General features: G+C 48.6%; 1 protein-coding gene across 11 annotated transcripts in view; it reads right to left on the bottom strand.

The window, feature by feature from the left end:
• Nucleotides 1-14,556: 14,556 nt before the first annotated feature.
• Nucleotides 14,557-17,946, bottom strand: part of LOC119404674 (LIM domain and actin-binding protein 1) — a 203,955-nt gene continuing 200,565 nt past the window's right edge. For all 11 annotated transcript variants that reach the window (XM_049418975.1, XM_049418965.1, XM_049418966.1 and 8 more), the window contains 2 exons: nt 17,756-17,892; nt 14,557-15,945 (listed from right to left, as the gene is read on the bottom strand). In XM_049418975.1, the coding sequence (XP_049274932.1) occupies nt 15,738-15,945; nt 17,756-17,892 (345 nt within the window). In that variant the 3' untranslated portion in view covers nt 14,557-15,737. The remainder of the gene's footprint in view (nt 15,946-17,755; nt 17,893-17,946) is intronic.

The raw sequence follows: 17,946 nt of genomic DNA on the forward strand, positions 1-17,946 counted from the left end.
AATAGTTACAGAATAGTGAATGGGCCGTGTCGTACGTGCAGCGCTGCCGTCGCGAAACAGCAGCAGCAGTGCCGGCATAGTCGACGGCGGCCGCAACACGATGGTCGAGCCGTACGAGCTGTCGTGCGCCGTGATGACCGTCGCCTCCGTCGCCTTCACGGACGCCACGCCGTACGTCAAGCTGCGCAGGAGGCTGCTCGCCAAGGTATAAGGCCACGTGACGTCGCGAAGATGAGCCCATCACATTCAGTGTAGCCGAAGCAAAAGTGGCTCGTTTTTTTTCAAGGCAAGAATTAAATGGCAGGCTATTCCTTCAAAACTGTATTCTATAGATTCGCGGTAAAGTAAAGGCTTCTAGACAGGGCAAGCTATCAGCTATCTTGAAAAAGTGAGTTTCGCCCTTAAGGCGAACCAGTGATAGCAATAGCAACGCAATGCCCAAAGTAAGGTTATTAGTAGTGTCGGCTTTGCAATGAATTGCAATAAATATTTGCATACCAATTGCCAAGTGTTGCGTCATGCGCGCGCGGGAAGACATGGTCTCTCTCGCTGACCGCGAACGCTGGCTGTTCTGACGCTGGCGTGGTGAACAGCGCGGGCAGGCGTGAGTAGCAAAACGTGTCACGGTGCATGCCGCCAAGGCGACCTTACCAACACTTAGATAAAGCTACCTTGCCAACCTTTTGTCAGTCATAATGGCACAGTGGTTACGGTGCTCGGCTGCTTACCCGAAAGTCTCGGGTACGGTCCCAGCCGCGGCGGTCGTATTTTCAATGGAGGCGAAATGATAGGGGCCGGTCTGGTGCGATATCGGTACACGTTAAAGAACACCAGGTGGTCGAAATATCCGGAGCCCTCCAACACGGTGTGCTTAAGAATCATGCCATGGTTTTGGCACCTAAAACCTCAGGTATTATTAATATTAAGGCGAAAGTCTTAGATGTCTCATTGAAGGCGAAAATTGACCGGCGTCCCGTGTCGCGTCTCCCTTCGGCGTCCACACGAGTGATGCGAAAATTCATCACGTGATGAAGTCACAGATCGCCAAAATTTGTGACGTCATTATGACGTTATCACATGCATCTTAGCCTGGTTCACAGACATGGTTCACAGAGCGAAGGCGAATAATTCGAGAACTCTCGAAGCGCGGTACACTGAATTTGAAAAATTAGTTCTCTGGAAAGCGTCATTTCATCTGTAACGCTGCGCTACTCTGCTGTATAGTTTCCGGCTAATATCGCATAGGGGAAATCTGGCGTTGGGGTCGTTCGGCTATACTGAACTTCGTTACTTATGCGAAATGTCCTACATTTATGAACGACTTAACGCCAACTTGGAGTAGAACAATTGTTGCATTTACAGCTTTGTTTGAAATGATGAACTTGCAAAAGTCTCGGTTGAAGCAACGGCAAAGTTAACGCGGAACCACGTCTTAATGAGTTACAATGCTACGTCTTTCGTTTATTTAGGTAGGAAAGCATGCACGCTTACATGAAAACACTTTTTGGATTTTTGATAGCTTCTACCATTTGTTGACTCGTACACCGCAGCTTAGATACGACGAGGTGGCCTTGTCGCGGGACCACAAAGAAGGCCCGCGCCTGGTGACCTCACCGCTCGACCCTGACGTCGCCCACGAGGCTGCGATGGCCGACAAGCTTGTCTCGGGGCCCATGCAACCCGAGTACGCTCTCGTGGTGCACAAGCTCACCAAGTCGTTTGGGCCGTACCGTGGCGTCAACCACGTCAGCTTCACGCTCAAGCGTGGCCAGGTATACGCATGCCAGGCAGAGGCGGACGTTAGTTTCACGACGGATATTAGCAGAGTAGTTAATGAAACGAATTTTGATTATTTAATCATGTAATTCAATATATGCGGCTGGTCGTGTAAGCGGCCCTTTTCAAAAATATCATGAGATCACAACAGCAGCCGATTTTGGTGCCGTAGTTGTCCGCTGCTGCCGCCGCCGCCGGTGTCCGTAACAGCTATCGCGCAAAATGAGAGAATATCCATTATCGCCTGGGATTTGAACCCGGGCCCTCTGCGTGGCAGGTGACTATCCTACCACAGAGCCACTCCCGTGCTTGAAACTCTTTCGCAAATAGACCCTACAAGGGCGTCATGTCAGGCAAGGAATCGCATTAATGACGGTAGTATAGCGTGGTAGAAAAGGATAACCAGGCGTCATGCAACGCGAACTGCGTAGCGAGTGGGTGGTTGAAACTTGAAAGCTTTCGACACATTTCAAAGGGCTCAGCCGTAATTCATCGTGCACATAATGCTTCACAGATGTGTTGCGCTTACCTCGCTTCTCCGCAGAATGACGAATAATGGCACAGTGGGTCCTTCTCTACTTCGCAAAAGTTATGATTTATGGCGTAGTGGGTACTTTGCGAGTGTACTTATAGTAGTTGCCCAAGCGAGTTTACAGCGGGCTCTAGAAAGGCCGCTCTTCCAGCTTTCTCTGTGACTGTGCTGCGTGTTCCGCGCAGGCCTCACGTTTCTTTGTTCTTTTTTCTTTTTGCAAGTACATATTTCTTTTTGTACATTCGTGTTTTTTCTTGCGCTTTTGCACAATGTCGTTATGTTATAGCATGCACCAAAGGTTTCGGGTATAGAAATAGCAGTAATTCGTTGAATACACGCAAGTACACTGAGGGAGTTCAAACCCAGTTTCACCGAGTGAAGGGCGAGCGGATGATCGATAGATCGCCAAATGACCAATCAACTAAACAGTCCACCTCACGCCTTTGCAGTGCTTGGGAATAATAGGCGTGACGGGGTCCGGCAAGACGAAGCTGATGCAACTGCTGACCGACTCGTCTGAGTGCTCGTCGAGAAGACGTCTATATCGGCTCTTGGTCGCTTCTGCGCACGCCCAGGGCGTACGCTTCCAACATCGGCTACTGCCCCGAGTCTTTTTGCCTGCCCGGATACCTCACAGGCCATGAGGTGCGGCGCGGCAATATAGCTTCCCTTACTTGGAAGGGTAACCTTAATTGCAACTCTATAGCGGGTGTGTCAAGCACGCGGACTTCTTGCTAGCCGTCCTCGATCTGAAGTAGGGGCCGGGCAGGCAGGTGTCATTTTATGCTCTGTATCCCATGCCAGAAAAAATTTCGGGGGCACGTGCCCGGTGTGCCATCCCCCTGGCTACGCCACTGAGTATGGGTTGCGAAGTCTGCTCGAGCGGAGGTGGTCGGTAGCTTCGTGCGCACTGTAACGCGATAGCGTTAGAGAGCTCGCTTCGCAGAAATTCCGGCGTCGGCATCGTTGGTTGTGAGCGAAAAATCATCATCTTGTCCGTGACCGAAAAATCGAGAAAGATGCAAATAAAATAAATAATAAAAACATCTCTTCGGCTCGAGTGAGAACCGGACCCAGGTCGCCTGCGTGGCAAGCAGGTCTTCTACCACAGAGCCACGTTACTGCTTGAAACTGCTTCGGAAAAAAAAAAAACTATATGAATGTCATGCACTGTAAGCAAAAAAAAAAAGCGTGGATGGGTGTAAAATGACTTGTCCTCTGGCGCATACCCCGACGGGGGTTTTATATACTCCGTCTAGGCGGAGTAAAAAGTTTACTCCCCTAAAGGACAGTTTTTGAATGGACTGAGGGGAGTATCTGTTTACATACATCGGGAAACTTTTTCAGGTAAGTATGGGAGTAAATTTTTAGAACCATAGAAAAAGAGAAGACGCTTTTCACTGTCGCACCATACGCCAGAGAATAATTAAAGTAGCATCGAAGCACACAACATCGACCAGACATACACAAACATGCACACAACATTCGCAAAGTATTTACTTTTTTTTTTGCTTTATTGCCTGTTATTAGACACGTACATCAAACTAAGTCCATGAAAGAAAGACAAAAGTTGTGTCAGTCCCACTGGACAGACACAAATTTAAAATTCCTTGAGCGCTGTCAAGGGTTCTACCCTCGACAACCACTCAGGTACAAACTCCTGAGCTTTCTGGAGTTCCACAAACTTAGTCACACACTCACGAAAATACATCCGTGCGGGCCGTGCGTCAGGATCGCAATAAAACCCCGCCATGCGAGCCCGCCATAAACAGTGAAGGCCAATTAGCATAATCAAGTCAAAAGGGAGTCCCTCTTCATCGTTTACTGGCAGAAATCTTATACCATGTGGATCTAACGGCAAATCCTTCTTTATCGTCCTTTGAAGCACATCCCAAAAATAAACTCCTTCCCAGCAATGTAAGAAAACGTGGTCTATATTTTCCGGTTTTTTACAGATGAGGCAATCTGGCCCCCAAGGTAAGAAAAGACCACGGTCTTCTTGAAATGCCTTGACAGATAATGTACCTGTATGAAGCTTAAAAAAGAAAGACTTCGCGGCAGGAGCCACTTGCATTCTCTTCACCCTCTTAAGCACATCTTGCCCTTGACCTCCAATGTATATGGCTCGGCATAGAGGTACAGCTAGAACAGCATCACATACATCTTTGCAGAGCTTTTAGGGGCGAAGCTCCTTAAGACGGCACCCGTTCGTCCCTCGTAGTCGTAGTAGTCGTAGTGCGTAACCAGTCGTAACGCTAGTACCAGATCTTGACCTCCAAGGTGGTGCCGGTGGGAGATTTTCCCTGTGCGTTGTTGAACAATAAAAAATTCGCAGCGTGCGCGTTAACTAAAAGCCAAATTCTTCTGTCTCTCATTCCCCATTAGCAGCCATTGGCATGTTCCAGTAGGAAACGTTAGTAGAAGTGTAAGTGTTCGCTAAAAGCCGACTTCTTCTGTCTCTCATTCCCATTAGCAGCCATTGTTTACCTCCAAGGTAGTGCCTGATGAGATTTCTCCTGTGCGTGATTAAACAATAAAAATTTTGTTCAAAACGCCGTTGATTGATGAAATAAACCAACGAAAGACGCCAGATGTTTTCTAAAAGCAAAACGAAAGAGCGCCAGATGTTTCTAAAGCAAAACGAAAAGACGCCAGCTGCTTAACGAAAGACGCCAGATGTTTTCTAAAGCAATGGTTTTCTAAACAATGAAAATTCACAGCGTACATGTAAAATTAAAGTGAGCTGCAAGTCGTCGTAACTCTCATCGAACCTTTAGTATAAACGCGCCCGATCTCACGTCGGTGATGATGTACTGGGCAGAATTCACGGAAGATTCACGGTTTACCGATGAACCTCCGCAGCTTCGCCCACTCATCATCATTCACTCCGTGTATATGCTGTGATTTTTTACGAGTCACTGAAAACTGATACTCATTAGAAAATCTAACAGATAAAAAGCGTACACTTAGAATAACCTCCTTAAGATACCCGCAGACAGCGCCTGTCATGTGATTCGTACCAACCATATATCCAGGTAAAGCCCGCATCAGCCTCAGTTGGCACACCGTACGCAGGAAAGGATCATTTGTGTTGCGGAAGAAAAGGAACCTGTTTACTACTTGGCGTATGAAAAGATGTGGTAAACCTAACCCTCCCTGTTTCACTCGTCTAAACAGATTAGTTCGACTGCATCTCTCCCAATTCGACGCCCAAACGAAAACTGCGAATATGCGATGGAGCTTCTGCATGCTGCCCTTGAACAATGCAATACTTGCATAACATACCAAAGTTTTGCGGCAAAGAACAGATTGCAAACAGTCGCTCTCGAAAACGTTGACAGGTGATTACCGTTCCATCTGCTGGCTTTCAGCTGAATTTCTCTCGCTTGTTCTTGCCAGTAGTTCTCATTATCTTTATAATATTCCAGTGGGATACCAAGGTACTTAACGGGTGTGGTCACCCACTTAACAGTGGCAAAATAGTCTGGTCTTGACGGCCACTTTCCATGCCAGAAGCCCAGGCACTTACAACACTCACACTCACCACCGCTCGCCGCTGGCGCTGCACAACCACAATTCGGTCACCGGGTATATATAGGCACCATATGTTAACCTCCCATGTAGCTCTGGTGGGACACTTCTTTTCCGCGTAATTAAGCAATAAACATTCATGACGTACGTGTAAATTTACGGTGGGCTTACAGATGTCACGGAGGCACACCCATCTCTTACTAAAAACCCGCCTAACATTCAACGCCTTTTTAATTAGCGAATTGTAATTATCAGCTGACACTTCGTTGCATGGACTGAATCCGCCTTAGCAGTGTTGTGCGTGAGTCCGTAAAATGCATCTAATCGTATCCAAACCACGAGCGGCCGTGCACGAACACTTCAGCGGCACACATTCAAGAACACCGGCGAAGAACCACGGCGCTCCGCCGCTACCGCGGTCTTGCCGACGGCGTCGCTAGGCCTCTCCCAGGAGTACGGCACGGCTATATACGATGAACGACTGCTGGCGATCACAAAATTCTTGCTGCTGTGCAGTTGTCGTCGCCGTTACTTTACACATACAATAAAAAAATAACAGGTGTCCGCTATCCGCAGAGTCTAAGCTACGGAGCGATGCACTTACAACGAATGGGACGGCTCGCAGTTGCGGTTCCTTTTGCTCGCAGTGTATCGGCGGCCGCATGTTGGTTCAATCTGCCTTGCATCGGCGCTCGCCTTCTCGCTAGACGCATGACAGCGGTGGACGCATGACGCAAAAGAGACAATTTAAACTATTTCATTCTAGGAGCCTTTATTTTCTGTGAAACATATTCTTTGCTTCACCGGTGGCCAGCGCGAGCTCGCAGAGCTCGCCACGGCGAGCGGTGCGGCAGTGGGAGCTCTCTATACGCCACCGGCTTGATACCGTCGTCGTAGCGAAGTCTGCTTACCACTTAGAAGTTGCAGCCGGTGAAATACCGGTGACGCTCCGAGGAGCAACCGTCGCCGGCGGTCGGGGCCAGCGCGTCGCCGGCGCAGCTCTCACACCGGCTTCCGGCCGGCTTGATGCCGACGACGTAGCGAAGCTTACTTTTTACCGCTTCGAAGTTTTCGCCGGTGAAACTCCAGAAGCAACCGCTGACGATCACAACAGCTTACTTTTGTTACCGATGAAATTATTCTTCGCATTTCTTCGTAACTCGGCCCGCTGAAGCGAGCTATCCGTGGCGTTTCGGAGGCTTGCACTCGTGTGCATGGAACGGGCGCTCGACGGGAGGATATATACGGGACAGCCAAGGAGGTTGAAGGGACAGCCAGCTCGATGTGTTCGCGGTCGGACGCTGGCGCAAGCAGATACACCGTGGGGAGTATAATAAGGTCATGTCGTTTACATACTCCCTCACTTCGCAACGCGAGCATAACGATGACATACTCCGTATTAACTCCCCTAGACGGAGTAAATGATGCGGGACTGACAAGCTGATAAAACTCCCATCTGGACTAATTTTTGCTTACAGTGTGTAGAAATATGAAAATAAAATGAATTTCAACTGGTTTTTTTAATCACAGAGAACACTTGCCTGGAAACTAACATACAAAGCAACCACGGCAATCACCCAGCCTGATAACACAAGGTGGTTCTCTGCTCTTTTGTCTACGTTTGTCGCGCTACGACCACAGTGTATGACGTCACATCTTTCACGGAGACGCAGAGAAGTGACAGGAGACGTGGAGCCTTTGATGACGGCAGCCTGCTCAGTTCGGCACGCCAGCGTTGTGACAATGTTCGCGCTCGTCTACATATTGTGATGCCGGTTAACGTTTTTCATTGCGTTCCACCGTTTGTCAGCAAGTACTATAAGCAAGGCCTATAAAAATTTCTCTCGTTGTTCATTACTTTACCATATCGCTATCAGCGTTCGCATTTAAGGCGAGACCCTAAGCTGTTTAGTACGCGCTGTTACCACAGAAGTACAAATTTGAAGCTGACCGCCTTGGTTCCTGCCTGATATGTCACTTCAGTCACTCCGTAATATCTTTAGTTGGCGTTGACAATTGCACAGGCTTATGCGCCTACATCGCAAATTAGTTTTTCATGTGACAACACTCATGGTGTGAAAACTGAGGCGTATACGCGGAACATAGAACGTCTCTATGGCTCCTAATTATTGTTGGGGTTTAACGTCCGAACACAACGATATGATTATGAGGGACGCCGTAGTGGAGGGCTCCAAAAATTTTGACCATCGTTAACGTGCACCTAAATCTAAGTACACGGGCCTCAAGCATTTTCGCCTCTATCGAAAATGCGGCCGGGATTCCATCCCGCAACCTTCGAATCAGCAGTCGAGCACCATAACTACTATAGACCACCGTGGCGGGTTGTCTATGCATGCCTGTTGTCGTATTTCTTTTGTTTTTACGCTGTTGTTATTCTTATCATGGCACCTATGAAATCAAGTTTCTTTTATTAGCGATGTATTATGCTCAAACAAGCACGAATCAACGTTGATCTCGTGTTCTCGCTAGCCTGTGTTGTTGCTTTGCAATCACCGATAACAATGCCACTCGCAGATAATCGAGCTACTTTGCGTGCTGCGTGGCTTCCGGCTGGATGACACGGCGGCGATGACGAAGAACCTCTTGCACGTCATGGAGCTGTCCAAAGTGGCCAACGTGGTCTCGAGACATTACTCGTAAGTTGCTTGTGCGCTACTGTTTCCTCCAATAGATGGCTTGCGCTGACGTCACCGAAGCTGCCGTGTTGTAGGGCCAGCTCAGTGGGAAGCTAGGTTCGTGACGTCGCTCGAATATTGCCAGTACATCGCACGCGCACCTTCTGTCCTTATTCAGGCACGGAGGCCAATGAAGTTTCAGCCAAGTCTCTATCACATTGAAGCAGTTAGGTTAACCGCTGATATGAATATTCGGCGTTGACGCCGTCATCTCAGTCGGCATATTGCAGTACCATGTCCGTTAGGAAGCTCCGTCGGTGACGTCATTTGCAAGCTGACCACAGTGCTGACTATGTAGCTGTGAAGCCATGGTTTGCGTGACATCGCTTTCTTCCGAGTCGTCGTCTTTCTACATTTTACCAGTGCGGTGTAGGCGCTATCAAAATTTGGCGTGCGAAAGCGCTGGTGCTAAGATTTCAGCTATAATGGCTTCGCTACCCGCCATCCGTTATTGCTCGCTTTGTGGTTTATAAATTCTCCACTTGCGGTTTGGTTCGTCTTCTTGGGATTCCTCAGTTATCTTACTGTTTGTGTCTCATCTTAATGAGCTGGCCTAAAATTAATACGCAGACCCTTTTAAGGCATAGCTGAAGAGCCACCTACCGTGTATATCTGAGATGCACCGTCGCGTCGACACGGTCCCGGCGACAAGCGGAAGCTGTGCATAGCTGTCGCCCTGGCGGAACTGCCGAGCGTCATCCTGCTCGACGAGCCCAGCACGGGCGTCGACGTTGCTGCACGGGCGCAGATCCGGCGCAGCCTGAGCATCATACGTCAGATGACCGACTGCGCTATCCTGCTCACCTCCAACAGGTTGGAGCACTTGACAGTCCTTTTTTTGACGTACTGGTCCGCACTGCAGGGCACTTAACAAGGCCGTAATTCTCGGACCGAGCCTGGCATTTGTCGCAGTTCGCCAGCCCGAGCCCGGTCAGGTCACTTACAGTGAGACCCGGGCCCAGCTCGGCCTGGTCGCAAACCAGGCTTTACAGAGACCCGGATATGCCGTAGATAGCGAAGTCGTTGAAATGGCAATAATCGATGTTTTGGAGATATCGTACCACCCTAACCTTCTGCAAAACAGATCCAGATTTCGAGGAAACTTCTCCAAGTGGCTATGGCTAGCCCACATGAAAAGTCGTGTTTACCGAACTTTCTGGACATACACAAAAACAAAAGCACACATGGAACTACCTAAGTCAACTTGAACCCGTCGGCTGTGTTCTTTGTGCGGGCGACGAGAGATGCGATAGAACCAAGCAAGTACGTCAGTACTTACAATATATGCCATAAGATATTAAAACACATGCTGGTCAATCGGTTTTCACGACCATTCAATGGGCTACTTTTTTTCAAGAAAAGAAAACGCGAATTTCGGACTCCATCTATGTAGCGTATACAGCACAGTTTAACATGACGATGCACTTTGCTCAGCATGCAGCAGTGCGAGGTTCTGTGCGACCGCATCGCGATCTTGCTTGCGGGCCAGCTGGAGTGCATCGGCATGGTGGACGAGCTGAAAAGCAAGTTCGGCCGCGGATACACCATCACCATCAGGCTGCGACAGGACAGCGTCGACGACTCCGACTACCAGGAGGACCTCACCAACGACATGAAGGGCCAGTTCCACGGCTGCCAGCTTGACCACTCGTACCAGGTGCGTCGGGATAGAAGCGATGCTGCCCATCGAGGGTGTAAATGTCTGTATTTGTGTATGGCGTTCACACTAATATAGTGAAAATATTCAAAAAAGAGGGCCGACAGCAGGACATGTGCGCAGCTTTCACTAAGTGGCGCAAGGCTGAATCACAGCTGAGCTGGTGGTCTCCTATCTAGTCCCTTCTTCTCGGCGTTCGGGTCTAGCTCGGCGTCGGCTTCCTTGTTGACGGCTTCTTCTTCGGTGTTCCTGACTTTCTTTGATCTTCCAGTGGCGACACTTCAGCAGAGGCAACGAGAGTTCTGCCGCTGACGTCACACGCAAGCTCCGTATCCACGCTTGCCGTTGGGGGGCTTGAAAGGAGAGGAGGCGAGGCACATGCCCGCCGCGAACGATGTTGTCAACGAGCGCGGCTGCGCGGAGTGTCGGCGGAGCTTGGCAAAGCGGGGCGCATCTGGCTGTTAGGCGACGCGTAGTGACGTCATAGCTAGGCGCAGTTTTTAGATGCGAAGCAGCTCTTTGACTAGCCTGTGTAACGCTGTCCCTCCATCCGCACAAACGCGAGGCAACGCGCTTCCCTCGGCGCAGGTGTTGGAGCGGTGCCAAGTAGGTCACGCCGCAGCTGGGCGTTGACGTCACGCTCTCCTCGCACGCTTCCCTCGCAGGTGCGCGCGTACGTCACCCTCTCCCTCACCCGCCGGAGCGCCCGCAGCTGCCGGCTCCAACGCCCGCTCGCCTGCCGTGTCTGCGTTTTAAACAAACGTTTACACCAGTAAACGCTACACCGAGTTTCGCTTCAAACGAATCTTCCAGCACTCACCGCAGCACCCGCGTTAGCGCCGTTCAACCCGTGACGCCACCCGTGCGCAACGCTGCTGCTTCGCATCCCATCAGGGTTCCGTTCAGGGAGATTGTCCAATTTTTTGTGGTCGCGCAAACCGGCATAACGAAAAGCTTAATAGCTCTGCTGTAAAGCTATCGGGGCTTTCTTGCAACGCCCGACGAATGTCCAATGAACTATTCGACCGTCCAGCAATGTTCGTATGTTGTTGGCTGCGCCGGCACGTAGGGTGTGCTGGAGTACCGGATCACCACGACGTACACTACCTGGAGCGAGATGTTCTCCAAGATGGCGGCCATCCAGAAGAAGTACCGCTTCAAGGAGTTTTATGTCAGCGATACCACCCTGGGGCAGATATTTGTGAGCTACGCCAGAAAACAGATCAACTTCACCAAGGCGGCTTCCTCCACGTCCTGATCGTCGGGCTAGCTCTTCCAGTGGACGTTCGCTACGTGCGTGCCGAAATGGACAGCAAATGCAGTTGGCTATTTGCGTAGCCGTATGCAGGCCAGAGTGTGCTGTCCTGCCGAGTACTGTATATACCACGTGTATTACATAACGTTTAGATATTGTAAGATCATTGTATCGCATTGTATGGTGTATTGATGCATGATTTGTTCCGTTTTGATTTTTTTTTCGATGCCATCGCTTTGTTCATTGTTTCGCTGCGCCGACCTAACGTGCCTTCACGTACCTTCTACATTGAACCGTGGCACCGCTCAGCGGGAAGCCTGACCAATATGCGCGTGAAGTAAGCTATCTGATCGGTGTCTCGTGCTTGGATTGAATGTAAAGTGCGTTTGACATACTGACGAACACTTGCGTTAAGCTCTACCGAAAACTCATTAGCTCTACGCTCTTACCTCGAACGTAAGCAAAATAAACAGTTGTTCGCAAGGAAACGCAAGTTAAGGACTTGCTCAAGCTTGTCTTGCGATTTGGCAGACAGATATAACCAGAAGAAGACCACCACGCTGAAGACGTACACGTGACAAGAGCTCAACGGTTACCTGGCGAGTGCAAGGAGGCTCCTCAGTAGTAAATAGCTCTCTTAAATAGAGACTACAATAAAAATTTCTATGGGTAGATTTTAGAAGCCTAGTACGATGCCATTGACGTGACATAGCTAGCTTTGACCAGCGTGGTGCTTGTTGGGAAAACGCTGGAGTACTATATAAGGTGCATTCGGCTGCTTTAATCTCGCAGCAATGTGCTGGCCGTATTGAATACCTACCTTTATCGCAGTGGTAGTGGTGGTCGGGAAAGGACGCTTCTGGAGACCATGAAGGGACCACGGCGCAGTGTCGTTGGGGGAGGGGTCGAAAAGAAGACAGGCTCGAGAAAAGAGCCGCTTAGCAATCTTTCCAACTGGTGGGAGGCATTGGGAATTAAACCTCCCACAGTGGAGACAGACGCTTTCATCACTTGACGATTTCTTTCTCGCTTTGCTCCTGCAAAGCACCCATTCCTTCGAAACGCTGTGTTCATGTTCCTTCCATACTCACCGGTTCAGAGAAAAATTCCGGCAGATCTCGCGCATTGCGGAAATCAATTTTATGCGAAGCAGTCGACCATGCCGCATTTTTTGTTACTTTCTTACACACACATTTGATAGTTTTCTTACAGAAAACGAAAGGTCGATCGAAGTCTTCGTGTAAATTGAGTATTTTTGTGCATAATCGTGGGCTTACCAAGGACGTCGACTCGGGGCGTAGGCAGACATTTTATTCGTGGTCTGGGGTCACCTCCTTTATCTGAAGTAAGGGCCGGGTAGGCAGATGTGGTTGAGTGTCATTTTGTTCTCTGTATGCCATGACAAAAAAAAAAAAAAATCGGGGAGGGCAAGGGCCAGGTGTGCCACCCCCTGGCTGCGACACTGTGTCGACAACCTTTGCGCCTGAATGGTCCGTTATGCTCCGACGTAACGTCAGCACTCACGTAAGAGCACAGACGTCAGTTTTTATCGCTATGAGGTGCACGCTGATGTGCATACCATAAGCAGCGCGTTCGTTGGCGCATTGCTGCGGGGACGAGCAATGCTCGACTAGCTTGCAGAGTCATAGGAATACATGTGCAATGTTTATTACGTTGTTAAGCTGACGTTAGACAAGCACCACCGCCACAGCTGTTGGGCAGCTGTCGGCCTATACTGCTCGTAACATTTATTTACGGTCTGTACGGCGTAGTTGACTGCAGGTCGTTACAGCACGTTTGCTAGTATTCGCTACATTAAAAGCGCCAGCTATAATAAGCGGTGTCCAATGTAAATTTTCGCTCTTGGTTATAACGTGTGGCGCCACAGGTCACAGGGGACGCATGTTTCATGACAGGCATGCCATGTTATTCATGCTGACCTGTCATGTTCGTTATACAGTCGTGTCCTGTTATGGAGATAGATATTGCGGTAAAGTAGGCAAAAGCGCACTTCCGGCCAGTTGCTCGGTAGAACGCTTGCGAGGGCACCCACCCTATGGGAAGTGTGCAGCATGGAACCGCCAAACCTAAAAGTAAGGCCAACATTTCTTTTTTTCCCGAGGTGTCCGGGCTTTCAGTGAACGATGCGAGTCCGAATGCGACACATCCCAGCATTCCCATGCTCATAACAGCGTCGAAGCGACAGTTTTTCACTCTAGGTAATTGTACGGAACAGGGGCGTAGCCAGAAATTTTTTTCGGGGGGGGTTCAACCATACTTTATGTATGTTCGTGCGTGCGTTTGTATGTGTGCGTGTATATATACGCAAGCAAAACTGAAAAATTTCGGGGGGGGTTTGAACCCCCCCCCAACCCCCCCCCCCTTGGCTACGCCCCTGGTACGGAACCATGTTGTAGATGGAGGTTTCCAAGACAAAATTTCGGTAAAATTATCGCAGACATTGTTGACGTCATAGGATATAACGAAGTGGCTGGAAGAGGCCTATGATGCATCTAGATTTCGACAAGGCGCGTTATCTTTACCATTGTTCAGTCATTTAAGTTTTTTTGGCGTGGCGTGCGTCGAACACAAGCCGCAGTGAGCCACGTCGCCCAGGTCAACCATGCATTAGACGAAGATTGCTAAATCGGGGCATCGCATGTTTTGCGCGGCTCTGTGGTGTGTTAACCCAAGGATTTCTAGTTCGGCGAAGGTTTTTCAGGTTTCCTAGTGACAACTGGTGAGTAAAAGTATTTGGGTCCATTATTTGAACAGGTATTTTGAACAGGTATTCATTTTGCATGAGTAAACTCAGTTCTCTGCAAGCCTGACTGCAAGCGAAGTGTATCCATAGCCATGGATACTACAGTATAATAAGGGAGTGGGAAAAGGTAGCAGGGGTGAGGCGGATGGAAAGGAGGGGCCCAACACCAGCTTTACCGTTTCCACAGTCTTCTCACAACTAGTGCATAGCTGCCCAAATTCACTTTTTCCGACAAGAAGACCTGCCATGTTGATCAACTTTCAGACTTTCGAAATTGTGCGTTTATGTGCTTAATAATTCTCTACAGCAGGCTATAAGCACATAGATGATGAAATACCACCATCATTTGACATCGACATTGGGGTTTTATTTACAAGTCATGCTTTTGCAGCATTTGAAATTACAACAAAAATTTGAGTTATATTCAAGAGTATCTTTCAGAGCAATGAAATACAGAAGGAAACGCCCTGATCGGAAAACCACATGGTCAACCTAGAAGTGGGTTGCCATGCCAAGATCACATAGTCAAACTAAAAGTGGGTACAGTTGAATCAACCGCATAAATACTTTCCAAGCATTCTTTGTTCATTCAAGAATACACTGGGCAATCCAAAAAGCAAGAAAAAAAATGCGAATGTTACAGCAAGCAAGGAGTCTCATACCTGAATTAGTCTATCAGCCCAAGTCAAACTTTTAAAAGCAGTTCTTGATTCAATAAAGACAACGAAAAAAAAAAAGGCAGGTTGCCTAGAAATAGCTGCATAAAGCGCTTAAACTTCAATGCAGAAAAATATGCAGATCCACCACATAAGGACCAATGAATGCACAGCATTTTGTTTTATTTTGACATCTTAAAAAATGCTAAAAAGGAGCCCACTTAATTGCATGCAATTTGGGGCATAAAAACAGATTCAAAGGGCATATAGAGAAACTGCACCACACGTAAATTAACACATCTATAGGGATAGGGAAATAATATAGTCATTTCACTGTATCACTGTTGCACTAGTATGTCACATGATCACTGGGAAAAGCCGACTAACAAAGGGCGATCTAGATATACCGGGACAAGCACGCCGACTACATACAGCTCAGCATGTCGCTTCTGTGCCGCAGTGCTCGCTGGTTGGATACGGCCGCTTTGAATTTGTTCATGTGCTCTTTTTCACATAGCCCTTACTGCCATGCACTTCTCTGCTTGTCAGACACTAGCGTTCCAGCCAGCTAGTGTGCCAGCAAGGACTTCATGGAGTCAAAAGGCTGTCGGGTACGACAAACAATGACACATGACAGTGCCTTCATGACAGTCTTAGGCAGCAATAGAAAAAAAAAAGATAGCTGGGGGTGGGGGGGGGGGGGGGGGGGAGTGAGTAGGTACCAGGACAGAACATGCCGGACACGAAGTGTATCTTACATTGAGCATGCTGAGTATACAGAGCGAGGAAAAGCCAGGACAGAATGAAGTGGCGGCAACAGCGACGATGCACGGGTTGTGGCTGAAAAGCTATGGGCACAGGTTGCAGCAACTACGCTATCACTGGCTGGTCGAGGATGCCCATGTGATCCCTGTCGCCATTCGTGTACTCCTCGTTGCTTTCTCGGGAAGCGGGCGATGCAGACCTGGACCATTTTTCACGACCAAAGCCCTCGTCGTAATTGCCTTTGGCTATGAAAAATTGCTTGAAGTGAGGTCCACAGTAGAGCTTTCCTCCACTGATTGTGTAGCTTTCCAGCCTGCACACAGAACAGGGACCCGGAGCCGGTTAACAGATCTCTAAATACGGTTGTGCAAGAAAAGTCACAATTGAAAGATCGAGCAACAGCTTAAACCATGAACTTAGTGAGCACCATTTTGGACAAGTTGGTAGTTCATAACTTCAGTACGACTGCGCAACGAAAAAACACGAACAGAGAAGACCACACACCCTGCGCAGGTGTGTCTTCTCTGTTGTCTGCGTTTTTTCGTTGCACAGTCGTACTGAAGTTAAAAGATACTGCAGTAGGACGTCTTTAGTTATTACAAATACATTACACTGACGCCGAAACGGTCCCCATATGCTTGCATTGCGGTCTTGAAGATAATGTCTACGCAAACGAAATCTTTTAGTGTAGGGCATTCGAGAAATGCACCCACTGGTACACTTATGCAGCCAGCACGTACACAAATACTAATAGGGCGACAATACACAGTCGATAAACTTGGAGAATTTACTAAGGCATATACTAAATGTGCATAATTCATTCACGCTCTTGCCTCTTCTCACCATCACTGCAGGCAAGCTTGCAATTTTTCTCCGACTTGGAAAAACTTCGAATCTGCTTACAATAACGACATACATGTACTGCCGCGACTCCTTTTTACCAATTTCCAGGGGGTTACGACACAGCCGGCTTCGACCTCAAGTAATGGAGGGGAGGGTAGTCAAGCCGAACCGTGTGTTGAGGTACATAAATCAGTGGCGATCAAAATTTGGCAGTTTAGAACAAAATGCAGCCGCCATTTAGGAAAACTAAGGTATTTATTTATTTATTTATTTATTTACACATACTGCAGCGCTAAGTGCGCTATGGCAGGAGTGGCAGTATGCGGCTCTTACACAGCTCCTATCTCTTAATTCTTTTCCGCTATAGGCAAAGACGTTTACTTAAGGAGCTATGCTTTATTCTATGCTAGTCTTATCCACCGCTCACGGCCCGCTGATCTAGTTAATGACCTGGACGGACTATCGCTGTGGCCTCTGGACAAGCGTGAAAATGCATTATCAGAAAAGGTCTCTCCGCAAACTACCGGCCCAGCTATCTAAGGAGCGCCGTTCGAACGTGAGAGCATCGACGGCCTCTGTTCACTCGCAGAAATCGCGGTGGTGAGCGGGTTTTTGAGTCCAACTCGTGGACGTGGCACTGCAGTACCGCCTGCTGTAGTTGACAGCAAGGTGATAATCTCCACTTTAGTTTGCCTTGGTGCGCTGCCTATCCTATAGTGTCGACCGCTGTGCCACACGTTAAGACTGAAATTTAAGGGTTCGTAATGGCGCCCAGCACCATAACTTCTTTGGGAACTTTGGCGGTATAGTAATTGACAAGGAACGTATCTGCATGCAGAAAACGCGACTACAGCTTGCTTCGATTGAGCGATAACGCGTTAGCGCTTCCCTTGCGCATGGAGGTCATATGCATTAGTCCGGCCGTGGCTAACTAGCAGATATCAGTGCGGAACTGTGTGGCTCGAAGAATCCCGCTTCTACACGATGGAAAAGTTTTCGACATGCGCCTTTGTTTAAAAGCGCGTAGACTGGAACCTACTACATTCGGATCAGAAGGTCTTAAGTTAGCTCTCTCTTCGTACACTTTAATGATTTTACATTATCATAATTACTACACTACAGAGAAAGACCACGAATAATGTCCCCTATACTTTCCTTGGCTTCGTTGCCTATTCGTTTCATTGGGTTAAACAGCTGTGGCTTACGATTAAGTTGACCTGAATGCATGGAACAAGTTTCATCACGCGTATGCAGGCACAACTTGTGACGTGCGAGCTCACCTGAGATGACAACTGCAGTGGCTGCAGCGAAAGCAGTTCTTGTGCATCCGCAGTCCGCTCACCTCCATTCGCTCCATGGGGTAGAGTTTCTTGTTGCATATAGCACATGCCTCAGAGTTGGGAGTTCCTGGAAACTCCTGCAAGCAAGAGCACCATACGCTTGTAATGAATTGCCGTGCAAGTGGAAATGC

Source organism: Rhipicephalus sanguineus, chromosome 9, assembly GCF_013339695.2.
Source record: "Rhipicephalus sanguineus isolate Rsan-2018 chromosome 9, BIME_Rsan_1.4, whole genome shotgun sequence".
NCBI lineage: Eukaryota > Metazoa > Arthropoda > Arachnida > Ixodida > Ixodidae > Rhipicephalus > Rhipicephalus sanguineus.